The sequence below is a fragment of the Fundulus heteroclitus genome, chromosome 19 (assembly GCF_011125445.2).
Source record: "Fundulus heteroclitus isolate FHET01 chromosome 19, MU-UCD_Fhet_4.1, whole genome shotgun sequence".
Lineage (NCBI taxonomy): Eukaryota > Metazoa > Chordata > Actinopteri > Cyprinodontiformes > Fundulidae > Fundulus > Fundulus heteroclitus.
In genome coordinates this window covers 26383358-26396307 of record NC_046379.1, presented here as the reverse complement: position 1 = coordinate 26396307, position 12950 = coordinate 26383358, and the positions used below count along the sequence as shown (strand labels likewise).

Below are 12950 nucleotides of genomic sequence, written 5' to 3'. Positions count from 1 at the left end.
ATTGCTTATCCTGCCTTCCACAGGGCAACAAGCACGAGGATCCTTGGCAAGTTAGCGGGTGCCTTGTTATTTGTTCTTGTGGAATCATTTTCAAGTTGTTTAAATGATCTAATATTCACAAACATGCTGGTTTTGATGCATAGTCCTTTATTCTTTATTTCCCAACTGATCTAACTTACCAGGAATACAGACTAAGGAACTCCGAAGACAGAGCTGTGTGGAAAGTGTTAAACATGAAATCAGTTAAATTATGTATGAAACAACCATAATAAACATAAATAAAGTACATTTTTCTGCTCATACCCAATGTTTTTTTTTTTCACATTAAGCAGATTTTCCACCACTGGGCACAGTTGTACTACTTTAAACTAAACCACTTCAATAGGTTTTCATAACTGTCAGTGTGTTGGCAGGGCTTGTGGTTAAGTACTGGAAACATTTTCAAAGCAAAATCACAGGACAATGAGAAATGAAGCAGACAGGATAGATCACCCAATTCCACCTTGAAGCTCTTTTTATTTGTCCGGTTTTGTTTGCGTTGATGAAAACAATGATCGCATGGATGTATCTGTCATCCTTAGCCATTTTGTTATTGCTGTTTCCAAACTCTTCTTTGAAACAACTGTAATTTAAAGGAAAAAAAAAAACTACTTTGATTCACCAGAAAAAGTGGAAAAGAGCCCACAAGTAAGACAAGGGAATGAGGATCAGATTGATCAGCATGTTTTGATGTGAATAAAGCTGTTTTTGAACCGTTTACATTGGATTCCTTAATGCAGGAAGGCAGCTGCTTCTTCCAATAGTCTCTCTCAGCAGCCTCTTATGATGATAATAATCCAGAATAAAAAAATGTATAAATAACGTATATATTTGCATTTAAGTCACAGAAGAGAACTGCCGGCTTTGGAGAAAGCTCTGCTCTCATTCATTTCCAGGACCTGCAGCAAATAATGAAGATGAGGCATTAGATTAGTTACAATCAAGTCACTTTTTATCTATAGCTCTCATGTTTCTGGAGATTTTCCTGACACGCATGCAGAATCAAAAACTCAGGACACACAATGTACCAGATAAAAGGTTTATTTACAAAAAGGTAATAACAAACTGTGCAACAAGGGAAGCTTTACGTTTTTGCAGTTCTGCAGCATTTGAAGGAAGAGATGGAGTGGGAATCAGAGCGAAGACGACTCTTTAAATTGAATAGTTGAATTCCAGGGGCTATCTGAGCTGAAGTTGGGGGATGAGACTGAGGGCATCCTGGTGGTAACCTCATAAGGGGATTTCACCACAAGGATTCGTGTTCGGAGGATTTGATTGGAGCGGGTCAGACAGAGGTGTGAGATCCAGATGGTAAATGGAAAGGGAGGGGGAGAGCAGGCACGCTGGAGAAAGTGGACAACTGGATGGGAAGCACAGAGAAGGATGAGCTTGAGGACAGATACTGAGGTTAAAATTATAATTCTCAAGAATCAGGAACAATACACAAGCTTGACTCTACCAAGAAGGTAGGAGGAGATCTGGTTGTCCAACAGCTCCTTACATCCCCAGCAGCCGGGTGAAGGAGTTGCACACAGGTGTGATGTTTGCAGTAGGCTGTCATGCCCTCTGTTCAGGAAAGATCTCAAACAGTACATGCACACAAACGACCACTCACACACCAAGATCATGACAATAGCGCAAAAAGAAACCATGTTGTGCCTAGCACATTTGAAAGACATTATTTCAATACTGAATATCATAAATAAGCATAGAAATAAAGACAAAATGGGGTAAACAAATAAATGAACAAAATTGCTGTTGTATTTTTTTTTAAGAAGAAATGTTAAAACTAGTTTGACAGGAGACCTAGAATGCAAGCCATATGACCTGCAGCACCAAATATCCAAATATGAAGATTTTTGTCTTACTCTCATTCAAGTTTAAGAAGCTGGTCCTGGTCCATTTCTTTCATTCATGTTATACAGTCAATCAAGCACTGCGGTTCATCAGGACTGCTTAGTTTTAATGGGACACAGAGCTGCGTGTCATCTGCATAGTGGCTTGCTTTATTAAAACCAACCATTCTACTCTTGTATGGGGCAGGTTCTAGATATTTTTGTGTTCAGATTTTCTGTCATTCATTCATTCAGCTGCATCACAACACAGTCCAAATATACAGATACATCTTCAGCAACATGTAGGTTTGCAACAGATCCCAAATAATTATCAAAAATGTCACCATTGCTCTCATTGAGTTAGACTTAGTAAAGCTAAAACATAGCACAGATGTATGACTCCCATTTAGTCTGATTACCCAAAGCAAATATAGACCTTTTCCATCTAACATTATAAGGCTGACAAAAATATCAAATGAATGGATGCCTTGATGTTTTAATTCCTCAGCAGCGACTTATTGGATGTTACGATGCGTCTCATAGGTCATGATAAAAAAAAGTGACACAGCATGTATAAAAGTTCTACACTTCTGAGAAATGAAACACTTTGAAATCACATCAGATCTAAGTCAGAAAAAAATCCTCGTGGATATCCATACGGATATGGAATGTGTAAAGTGTTAGGAACAGAAGGACGCCAGATCATTTGATGAAAATGATCAACCCACAGAGGGATCAATCTGAAGTCACAGAGAAAGTGAAACTGAAAAACTGATGAGGCAGGCCAATCTGCTGAGATGTCACTGCAGCAGCACTAAATGGTCCTCAATAGTTTGTATGTCCCCCATCTGCTTGTCTAACTGCCTGACAATATCAGGACATGCTCCTTTTGTGATGTGTCCTGGGGTATCTTCTTCCAGGGAAACACTGAACTGCTGGACGGTCTGAGGTGCAACCTGGTGTCATGATTTGGAGGTGTCTGGTTATGGTTTTGATTTAGATTAATGTTTTTCTTGTCATTTATGTTCTATAGGTTGTGCCACATTTAATTGTTAGTTTTGCTGTCAGGGTTTTGCCATAGAGCTCACTTCTTCATGTTTTAGATTTGTTAGATGTTCTTTTTCTCGCTACATTTCTTTACTTTTACCCTTCTAGTTAATTATTATATTAATTTGTCCTTGGAGTTTTGTGTTCATGTTCTTAGTCAGATTATGTCCTTGTATTTGTATTCAGCTCCATTTATGTTTATTTCAGTCTGTACACTCTACCATAGCTCCAGGCAGTTTACCTCATTCAGTTTACCTGCTCCTGTTAATGAGGTTCAAGTCATTTCACCTGAAACTCTGCTTATTTATTCCTGCCTCCCACAGCACCACACTGCCACACTGTCCAAAAGCCTTTTGAGAGTAGTCATCCAGCATTTAGTGTTTGCAATACCTGTTTTGATCAGTTTCTGTTTTTGGATTCCCTGTTTGCCTTGCCCTTGTTGGATACCTCATCGGCTTTCTGATTTCTGGACATGACTTTGGACAGCACTCTGACCACGACTCCTGCCCAGCCCCTTTGTTATTGTCTTTCTGTCTCTGTCGTCAACATCTGGTCAAGCCCGCCTATTATCATCTCCAACTCTGATATAAACCTTCTAAAGACGCAACACTATGTTCTGGCTCCAATATCGGGTTCAGTTCGGACCAGTTCTAACACCTGGTTGTGTTAGCTAGACCTAAAAATGATGTCCAACAGATGCTCTGTTGGATTAGGTCAGGGGAGTGTGGAAGCCAGTCAATGGTATCGATTCCTTCACCCTCCAGGAGCTAACTGCATTCACTTGCCACATGAGGCCAGGCATCATCACGCACCAGGAGGAACCATGGACCCACTGCACCAGTGAAGGCTCTAACATTGGGTCCAAGGACTTCCTCCTTACACCCGATGGCAGTCAGGGTGCCATCGTTTATCCTATACAGGTCTGTGTGTCCCACCTTGAATACGTCTCGCCAGACCAATACCAAATCAGTCATGCTAAACAGTGTTGCAGGCAGGATAACATTCACCACAGGTCCTCCAGACCCTGTCACGTCTGTCACATGAACACAAGAGTGAACCTGCTCCGATCTGTGAAAGGAACAAGGCGGCAGTGCCAAACCTGCCAATTCTAGTGTTCTCTGGCAAATGCCAGTCGAACTTTGAGGTACCAGGCAGTGAACACGGGGCCTACTAGAAGACGTCTGGTCCTCAAACCAACCTTATGAAGTCTGTTTCTAATGGTTTGGTCAGAGACATTCATCTAAGTGGCCTGCCTGAGGTCACTTTGTAGGACTCTGGCAGTACTCATCCTTTGGCTCCTTCCACAAAGGAGCAGATGCCAGTCCTGATGATGGTTTAAGGACCTCCAACGGCCCAGTTCTTTTAGCGTGAATGTCTCCTGGGAGCTCCTTCATGGTCTTGAGACTCTGCTGGAAGACACAGCATACCTTCTGGCATTGATGTGCCATCCTGGTGGAATTGGACTGCCTGTGCAACCTTTGTAGGGTCAAGGTATCGCCTCATGCTACCAGTAGAGACAGTCACTCTGGGCAAATGTAAAACTACTGAAGATAAGTCAAAAAATGAGGAGGGAAATAATGTCTGTGGCTTTCACTTGCAGAACATTTCCTGTTTTTGGCGTCATCTCAATGTTTCTCCTTTAGTGCTCACGTTGTTAATTTCATTGACACCATAACAGCCGGCACTGATTAATAACTCCCTCTGCTGCTGAACTGACCAGATCAATATTCCAGAACTTAAACTGGCTTGATTTTATACTCTGATTAAAAGGTTCTCCATTAATCTTTCTGAGCAGTGTGTCAATGCAACCACTAAAACTCACTTTATTTTCTTTTTGTAAACGCATGAACCTCCGAGATGCAGCAATAAAGACTTTTTCAACAGACCAGATACACTCCTGAGGTTTTCTTTGAACTCTGGCCTGCCATTTCTCAATTCCTTTTCTAAAAGACTACAGCTGATTCAAATTCATTTTTGATTTTGTTTTGTTCATTCAATAAGTAAATGTAACAAATAAAAAGTCAAACAGATCATTGTTAAGAAATGAAAAGAAGATAAAGATAATTACAAACACAAGATGATCGCCATTTGTGCATCAAAGTATAGGCCATTTAACCTTTACCAGTTTTTTTTTGTACACTGAAAACAATGTGTATCTGTCAATGTTTTTTGTTGATGCTTTTACATCCCGAAGGGAGTGGGAGTTTTCAGTTTAGTTGCATTTAAAAAATAAAAACAGATTGTTACCATTTGTACCTGTTGATCATCAGCCAACTCCAACTATGATTGCGTTTTTTGTGAAGTGCAGATCCTCCGTTTTAAGATAAACCTTGCAACGTTTTATACGAAACGCGCCTCCCGGGTAAATCTGCTGTCTCATGCTGTCCCCTGCCCCCCACGATTATCTGCTTTGAACAGTGCTCAGTCAGCCATAAGCCTGGTGGGATGATGCTGTGTTCTAAATTCACTTGGGCTTATGTCTTTGCTAAAAGCGGGTATAAAACATTTAAATGTAGGAAATATGCACCTCAGTCTACTTTCTAGTTGCAGACGGACAGTGGGAACACCAGCTGACTGCAGGAGTATAAAGTGCTTTGCAAATGTATCTTTTTCACATTTTGTCAGATTAGAACCACAAACTTCAATCTCCTTTATTAAGATTTTATGTGATAGACTAACAGAAAGTAGTGCAGAAATGTGAGGTGGAAGCCAATTTAAAATATGTCACTTTTTGACATACATGCAAAATAAAATAGCTGGCTCAAAACTATCACCCTGAACACTGTGATACGTGGTGGTGGCAGTATTATGCTGTGGGGCAGCTGTGCTTCTACAGGGTTGTGGAAACTGGTCAGAGCTGAAGGGAAAATAGCCAGAGGCGACAAATTGTATTGTTTAAATTAAAATCTATTTGCGCATTTGAATGTCCCATGATAACCCTGGAAAAGCTGTAGAGATCCATGGGTCAGGTGAGTGAATCCGTCTGCTGGGCAACTATTGCTCATGCACTGCACAACGATGTGTTGATGTTGAGAAAAAGCCATAAGAAATCAACAGCCATGTAGGAGACACATCAGAAAGAGACATGTTGAGAGCATGATGGGAAGATGGATAAAGCTCAATTAAGCTTTACTTTGGCAAAAAATTATTAGGAGCTGCAAAAAGCTAAATACTTCATCCTAAATATAAAAAGGCTACAATATGCTAATGCAAATTATTAAAACCTTTTTTCTTTGTGCATGATATTAAAAATAAAATAAAATGAGCATATTTTTGACAACATACTGTAAAATGATTTTTGGGGGTATAAATACTTTTGCAGGATATTTACAGGATCTCTACATCTTTTCCAGTGTTATCATGGGTCAATACATGCACAAATATATTTTAATCCAAACAATGCAATTTGTCGCCTCTGGTAATTTTCCCTTCAGCTCAGTTCTTTTGCAGGATACTACAAAAGTATTCATATAAATGTGTTAATGTTTTTCCAATATGCAAAATGCTGATTAATAAATTAATATTGCACATAGCTCAGAATAAAGCATCCCAAAACTAAAACATGGTTGTGGACGCATCACGCTTTGGGGATGCATTTCATTTCAGGACCAACAAAGGTGGCCAGAGATTATTGGAAGATGGATGGAGCTAAATAAATTGTGTTGGATGGTTACCTTCTGGGGTGACCCTAAAATATGCCCAGGGGTTAAAAGAAATGGTTAAGACGCATTAATTTAATTGAGGATCTGTGGCAAGAATTAAAAATTGATGTTCACAGATGCTCTCCATCCAATCTGACTGATAGTGAGCCATTTTGCAAAGAGGAATGGACAAATATTTAAGTTTGCAGATGTAGAAGGATTCTAGAGAAAAATCCCCCAAAAGACTTGGTTCTACAAATTTACAGCCTGGAGGGCTTGACGTAAATCTCTTTTCAGACTCATCTTAAAAAAATGAAAACCAGGTTTTGTTCTTTTCCCTTCACTGTTATAATTTGCTTTATGTTGGTTTGTCACATAAAATCCCAACTGTGGTTTTAACGTACCAAAAAGTGGAAAAAAGCACTCTTTTTAACCTCTGCAAAGCACTTTTGTTTATCTGATTGTATGAAACATGCGCTATAAATAGCCTTTGATTGATTGAACACTTTTGTGAGGTACTGCAACAACTACAAAATAGTTTGCAATGCCAAAACCAGGCCTCATAAAAGAAACCTCCATGAACCATGCCTAGTCATTTCAGCAGCTCGAGTCAGATTTGCATTGCTATTAGAACAAATTCCTCTGAGGGCTAAAGCCAATGTGGATTGTTTCTTGTTTTTTGTCTACTTTCTTTTTTTTTATAGCTGGGAGATTGTGGGATCCGTAGATCCAGACATGATTTAAACTGCAATCTCTGAATAGCAGCATCATGCAACAAAAGAGAGAAACAGGGAGGTACAAACACATACCTGCGGACTATAAGATGGTCACCGTGATGCTGCGATAGAGGCAGGAGGACGGTGCTGGGAGTCAAGAGGAGGTTTTCTCTCAGAAAGCTTCAATGTTAACTGTAATTTAACGTGAACAGCAAAAAGAGAGTCATTGAAGGGAATTTGAAGGAGGTATGCTTGTGGTGCAATATCCCAATGTCCTTTGCACCTCCCAGCACAGCACTGTCAGCAATGAAAGGACGGACAAGGCTGAGCTTCCAAGCTGCCCGCGCCTCTGTCCATGTTCGTACAAAGAGGGCCGGTCATTTGTTTGCGATGGCCCGGGACCATTTGTGTTTCAGTTTTTCCTCCAGCCTGCTTTCTCGCTAATAGGAGTGTTCCCTTTGAAAGCCCCTGCAGATGTCGTGGAGTTGTGCTTCCAGATAAACAATGACTCTTTTCAGTCCAGCACAGCTTCCAGTCCAGTGGCTGAAATAAGACGCAGCTCAGGACAAAAAGATGATGCGTTGCCACAAAAAAAAAAAAAAAAAACACACGCAAAAAGCCCAAACCATAACAAACAGCCACCCCGTCACACAAAATAAATAAAATAAAAAAAGTTCTGTCCACAACATCAAGCTGGTTCAGTCTGCCTCGGGAGCTTTACTGGTACGAAATAACTACTGATATGGTTTATTTTCCTAATACAGCAATGATTTCTTCACTTTAATGGGATCTATGATAAAAGTGGTTTAAAAGTATAATAAAACCGCTGATGGGTAATGATATGTAGTTAAGAATAAACACCGGTGTTTGTAGAAGAAGGGTAGCCTGTTGCGTGATGAAGGCAGGAGTCAATGATGTGACCAGGGGTCTACAACAAAGCCATGGGTTTACTTTTCATCGAGACTCGCTTTGAGCTGAGCTTCCAGGGCCATCTTATCAAAAGTGCGCATGTTGGTCTCCTCCCGCACTTTGTCCCGCACATGAAAGGACGCCCGAGCCACAGAACGGGCACTCTCCAAAACAGCCTTCTTCTCCTTGAAGATCTGCTCGCTCTTCTCCAGCTTCCTCTCGATGGACTGTAGGAGCTCCAGGCGCCTCTGCCTCTCCTCCTCCTCCACACGCTGCCTGTTGAGCTTCTGAAGTCTCTCCTTCTCCTGCCGACTCTGGACGGCCCGCTTGGCTTTCTCCTTGGCCTTCTCCTCAGCCACCATGGCGGCCTGCTGGGCGCGTTTCGCGGCCTCCCTGACGCGGGCCTCCAGCAGCTGCTGCTGCTGCTTCTCGCGCTTCTCGGCTGCCTTACGGGCCTTCTGGATCTGCTTCTCCTCACGCTTGGCTTTCTCTTTCAGCTCCTGCCCTCGACGTTCAACTATCTGCTCGTAGTTCTCGAGGGAGCGGGTGAGCTTCTCCTCCGCTGCCCTTTTAGCTTCATCCCTCTCTTCCTGTTCCCTACGGGCGATTTCTTGTGTGAGGGCGGCGTGGCGTCGTCTCTCTGCTTTGTTCAGACCTCGTCTCTCCTCCTGGACCTGGTGCTCCCGCTCCTGCCTCTTCAACTCGGCAATGGTGAGCTTCTCCTCCAGGAGCAGCCTCTCTTGCTCCAGCATGGCGGCCCTCTCCTCTTCCAGGGCCTTCAGGTTCTGTTCCTGAAGAGCTTTCTTGTGCTTCTCCTCTCGCGCCGCCTGCTGTAGCCGCAGCAGACGGTTGCGCTCCTGCTGCTCCGCAAGCTCCTTCCAACGCTCCTCGTGTTCCTCAGCCTGTCGCAGTTTCGCAGCGGCTGAATCGCGCTCCTGCCGGCTGATCTTCTGCTGACGTATCGAAACCTTGGTCTGCCACACTCGCTGGCACTGGAGCACGGCCCGCTGCTTCTCCCTGTCCTCTTGCTCCCGCCGCAGCTCCTCCATCCGGCGCTCGCTGTCCCATTGAAGGTGAGCGACATAGCGAGTCTGACTCATGATGTCTTCCTCCTGGTATCTGGCAAGCATCAAGGCGGCAATCTTGCGGTCGCGCTCGGATACAGCTTTGAGGCCTCGACGCTTAACCTCCTTCACGATGCGCTCCACCTTCTGTGTTGTCTGAGGGGAGTGGCTGAGGTCTCCGAGGCTGAGGCTGCGGCCCATCAGGGAGTTGAAGGTGGCCATGGTGCGAGCCCGAGGGCTGGACATTTTAGCCCAGTGGTCTCGCGCACCGTCCCAACTGTAAGAAGAGGAAGCCCCAGACTCGGATGAGGTGCATGTCGTCGTGGTCGTGGAGGTGGAGCAGCAGACCGGATCCATCCTTCGCTGTAGAGACTCCAGGGAGTGGCTTTTCCCTCGGGTCTTGGATTGCAGTCCAAGATGCCCGTTGTGCTGAGAGAACAGCCCTCTTGTTACGCCGTTCAAAGGCGCACTGGAGCGCTGAATGGCGGGCTTTGTCACAGACGATGTTAACGTTGAGTTGGCTCTGGGGAAAGAGGGAGGTTTCGGTGTTGATCTTGGGAAAGTGTTTGAAGATTTACCCCCAGTGGCTTTCTTGAGCACCGGTGGGGGGCCGGACGAAAGTGGGTGCGTGGTTTTTGTATGCTCATATGAGGAGGAGACTGAAGCTTTGGTTGAACCTTGGAGTGGACCCTTCGGGGCTAGGGATGGTTTGGGTCCAGACTTTGGAGATGGGACAGTTCTAGGCTGCATGGATTTTGGTGAGGTACTGAGAGTATAGGTGGGGGCTTTCGATGGAAGAGTTGCACCCAATGATGCAGTTTTAAAGGAAACTCCCACATCAGGGACTGAGCTAGAGGTCGCTGTGCCCGATTTGGAGGGCACACTGATCCCAGATGGGACTTTATCCACGGAGGATGAAGGCGTGCTGCCGTTGACAGTTGCCTGCAGAATCCTTCTTTTCTCTTCCCTAACGATCCGCTCCCTCTCTTCCCTGCAGTGCCTGAGTTTGCCATGTCTGTCCTTCTCGTAGACTTCGAAGAGCCCTGTGGCGACACGCATCGACCGCCCAGGAGCCTCCCGGATGAAGTCTGTTAGCAGGCGAGGCAGCAGCTCCACGGGTTTGACTCCACATCGAGCACACGCCTCCAGTGAGCGGGGGCTTGTCAACACATAGCGACTGCCCTCCGCCTCAGGCGAGTCAAAGTTGTACAGGTCCAGGTGCAGTTTGGGGGACAAATCTGTGTCCGTCTGAGTCTGTGGTTGCTGAGGCGCTGGCTCCTGTGTGCTGCCCTGTGGCCCCGCCGGAGATGCAGTGTGGCAGGGGCTGGGCTCTGAGCTGCCAGTGGGCGGTGTCTCGAAACCGGCATCGCCTTCCTCCTCAGTTGTCGTCCCGTCAACCGGTTCTGGTAGTCGAGGGTCTTCGGCGGCCACAGCTGGTGTGTCAAGTTGTGGACCTTTACACTTATTCTGCTCCTCAACATCTGAGGGGTCAACCATAGTTGGCTCACACTGCAGGCAAAGAGACAGGAATGGGGATAGAGATCAGTGCAAGAAGGGGGAGATGTACAAAGCCTTGCTAAAGTATTCACCCCCTTGGCATTTTTCATATGGCAGCATCATTCTGTGGGGATGGTGTTCTTGGGGGTGATGGGGCATGTTGAGTTTGGGCCAGAGCTTTTCTTGGTGGCACAACATCAAAGGTTTGGATATTTTTTATAACCCCACCCTGACTTTTCACCAACTTTGTCCCTGACTTGTTCAGAGAGCTCCATGGTCTTCATGGTGGGAGAGATCTTGCTATTTAGTGCTGCAGTTTAGTGTTTTTATACTGAAAGATAATGTGACATATTGACTGCACACAGGTGGACTTCATTTCACCGATTATGGGACATTTGAAGCTAATTAATTGTACCGGAATGTTTTGGTGCTTTATAGGGGCTGGATACACATGCTCATGCCAGTTTATTATTTTCTTGCATCCTTTTTTATGTAGAAATATCCTTCTCATTCCTCTTCACCATTTTAGACTATTTTGTGCAGCTCCATTTCATAAAATAGAATTTAAAAAAATGTGATCTATAGGTTGGGATGAAATAAAATAGGCAAAAAGCCTGTGGGGGTGGGGGTGAATATCTTTGCAAAGCACCACATAAAACAGAATAAATGAAGGAGGTTTGAACCAGAATTTTAAGAATCAGCTCAGATCTTACAGAGACACTCTCTGTGGGGGCAGGGGCAGAATGAGGGTTCAGAGATGATGCATGCATGCATGCATGCATGAGCACATGTTCATATACTATGTGATTTTACACCAGATGAGACATTTTCCCCTTCGGGAGGGGTGGGGTGGGGGGGGTGGGGGGGTGTTGGGGGGGGAGTGAAATAACACACGCAAAAAAAACAACATCACAGCCCTTTAACAGAAGGTCTATTTTTGGCAGAGTTACTAGGCTGAGAGAATTTGATTACTCATAGCCCTGCACTCTCTGTCACACAATCGACCTCCAAGGACCCAGACACATCAAGGCCAAGGAAAAATAGGTTAAACATGAGCTGATAGTATTTGATGACGTGTGGGCCAAATTGATTATAGGCGCGCACCTGCTGACAAGGCCAGGGCCTTTCCACTGTCATCCACATCAGTGAAGCACAAGAACGGATAGCCAATACTTTTTCGTTATGACAGTATAACCTTATTGCGCTGCTATGAAGGGAATATGCTCGTCCAATGATGTGAGTAATGCGCATTGCGTGTATTTAATGCGGCTCGAAAAAAGCGTGTTTATATCCCCGCTTACCTGCCAGAGTGCAAAATGTTTCCTGAACCGGTGCTTCGTTCCCCTTTAATCCTCGCCGTCTCCCTTGCTCCCTGCATAATAGCAGGCTTTCAGGAAAAACGGCTCCGGCCGTCGATCCAAAGATGGAGCATCACCTCGCCGCAGCCTCCAGCGACACGACGGAGACAGATGGAGCGCTCCGCAGCCCGTCAGCCTCTCTTTCTGTGTGTGCGCAAATCCGCGCCTCCCGACCACGAACAGAACAGGAGGCAGTCTCCTTTGGGCTGTGAATTTTTCCCCGTGTCTCTCCAACGACAAGCGTGTCCTCTCCAGCTCTCTCTGATCCTCCCTAAGAGAAGCGCATCGCTGTCTCCACCTGCTACCCAGCAGCTTCCCTCTGCTCAGCATCATAACAAGCTCCGCCTGCTGGAGGCACCCGGCCTGCTGGAAGAGGGGGGCCTGCTCGCTCAGCTTATGGCTTTGATGTGTTACAAAGAAAAAAACAGAGGGGCTTAGTTGGTGCATTAAAAAATAACAGCTAGATAATTATAAAAGAAAGAGGCAAATGTTATAAATAAATAAGCTGAGCTGTCTGCACAGCTTCCGGGTTTACCAAGGGGTTACATAATAAAAAGAGAAAACAAGGAAAATACTACACGTTAATATTGAGCTAAAAAAATAGATTAAAAATTAAATGAAATGCAGTAAAAACGAATGAAAGAAAATACAATACACAATAAATAAATAAATAAATAAATAATTGCAACTTAAGCTTGTTTTACCTTTACCCAATGAGCTGAAGCTTTTTTAGCTTTTATTTCTATTATTTTATACCTGTCAGTGAATTTTTATTATTTTTTTTGGGACATTTTAATATAGGAATGTCAACAGTAACATGAAGATAATGTCACCTGATTTGGCT

The 12950-nt window shown here is 44.3% G+C and overlaps 1 protein-coding gene across 2 annotated transcripts; it reads right to left on the bottom strand.

Moving 5' to 3' along the window:
- Positions 1–703: 703 nt before the first annotated feature.
- On the bottom strand, positions 704–12571 carry ccdc177 (coiled-coil domain containing 177). Of its 2 annotated transcripts, XR_002428734.2 has the most exons (3): positions 12050–12571; positions 7372–10760; positions 704–938 (listed from the first exon to the last, which is right to left on the bottom strand). XR_002428734.2 is itself a non-coding variant. In XM_012872208.3 (2 exons), the coding sequence occupies exon 2, from the start codon at positions 10746–10748 to the stop codon at positions 8226–8228; it is 2523 nt and encodes an 840-aa protein (XP_012727662.2). In that variant the 5' UTR covers positions 10749–10760; positions 12050–12571; the 3' UTR covers positions 7249–8225. The 2 variants fall into 2 exon arrangements, 1 of the variants encoding a protein (XP_012727662.2); XM_012872208.3 differs by lacking the exon at positions 704–938 and having other exon boundaries at positions 7249–10760.
- Between the last annotated feature and the right edge of the window lie 379 nt (positions 12572–12950).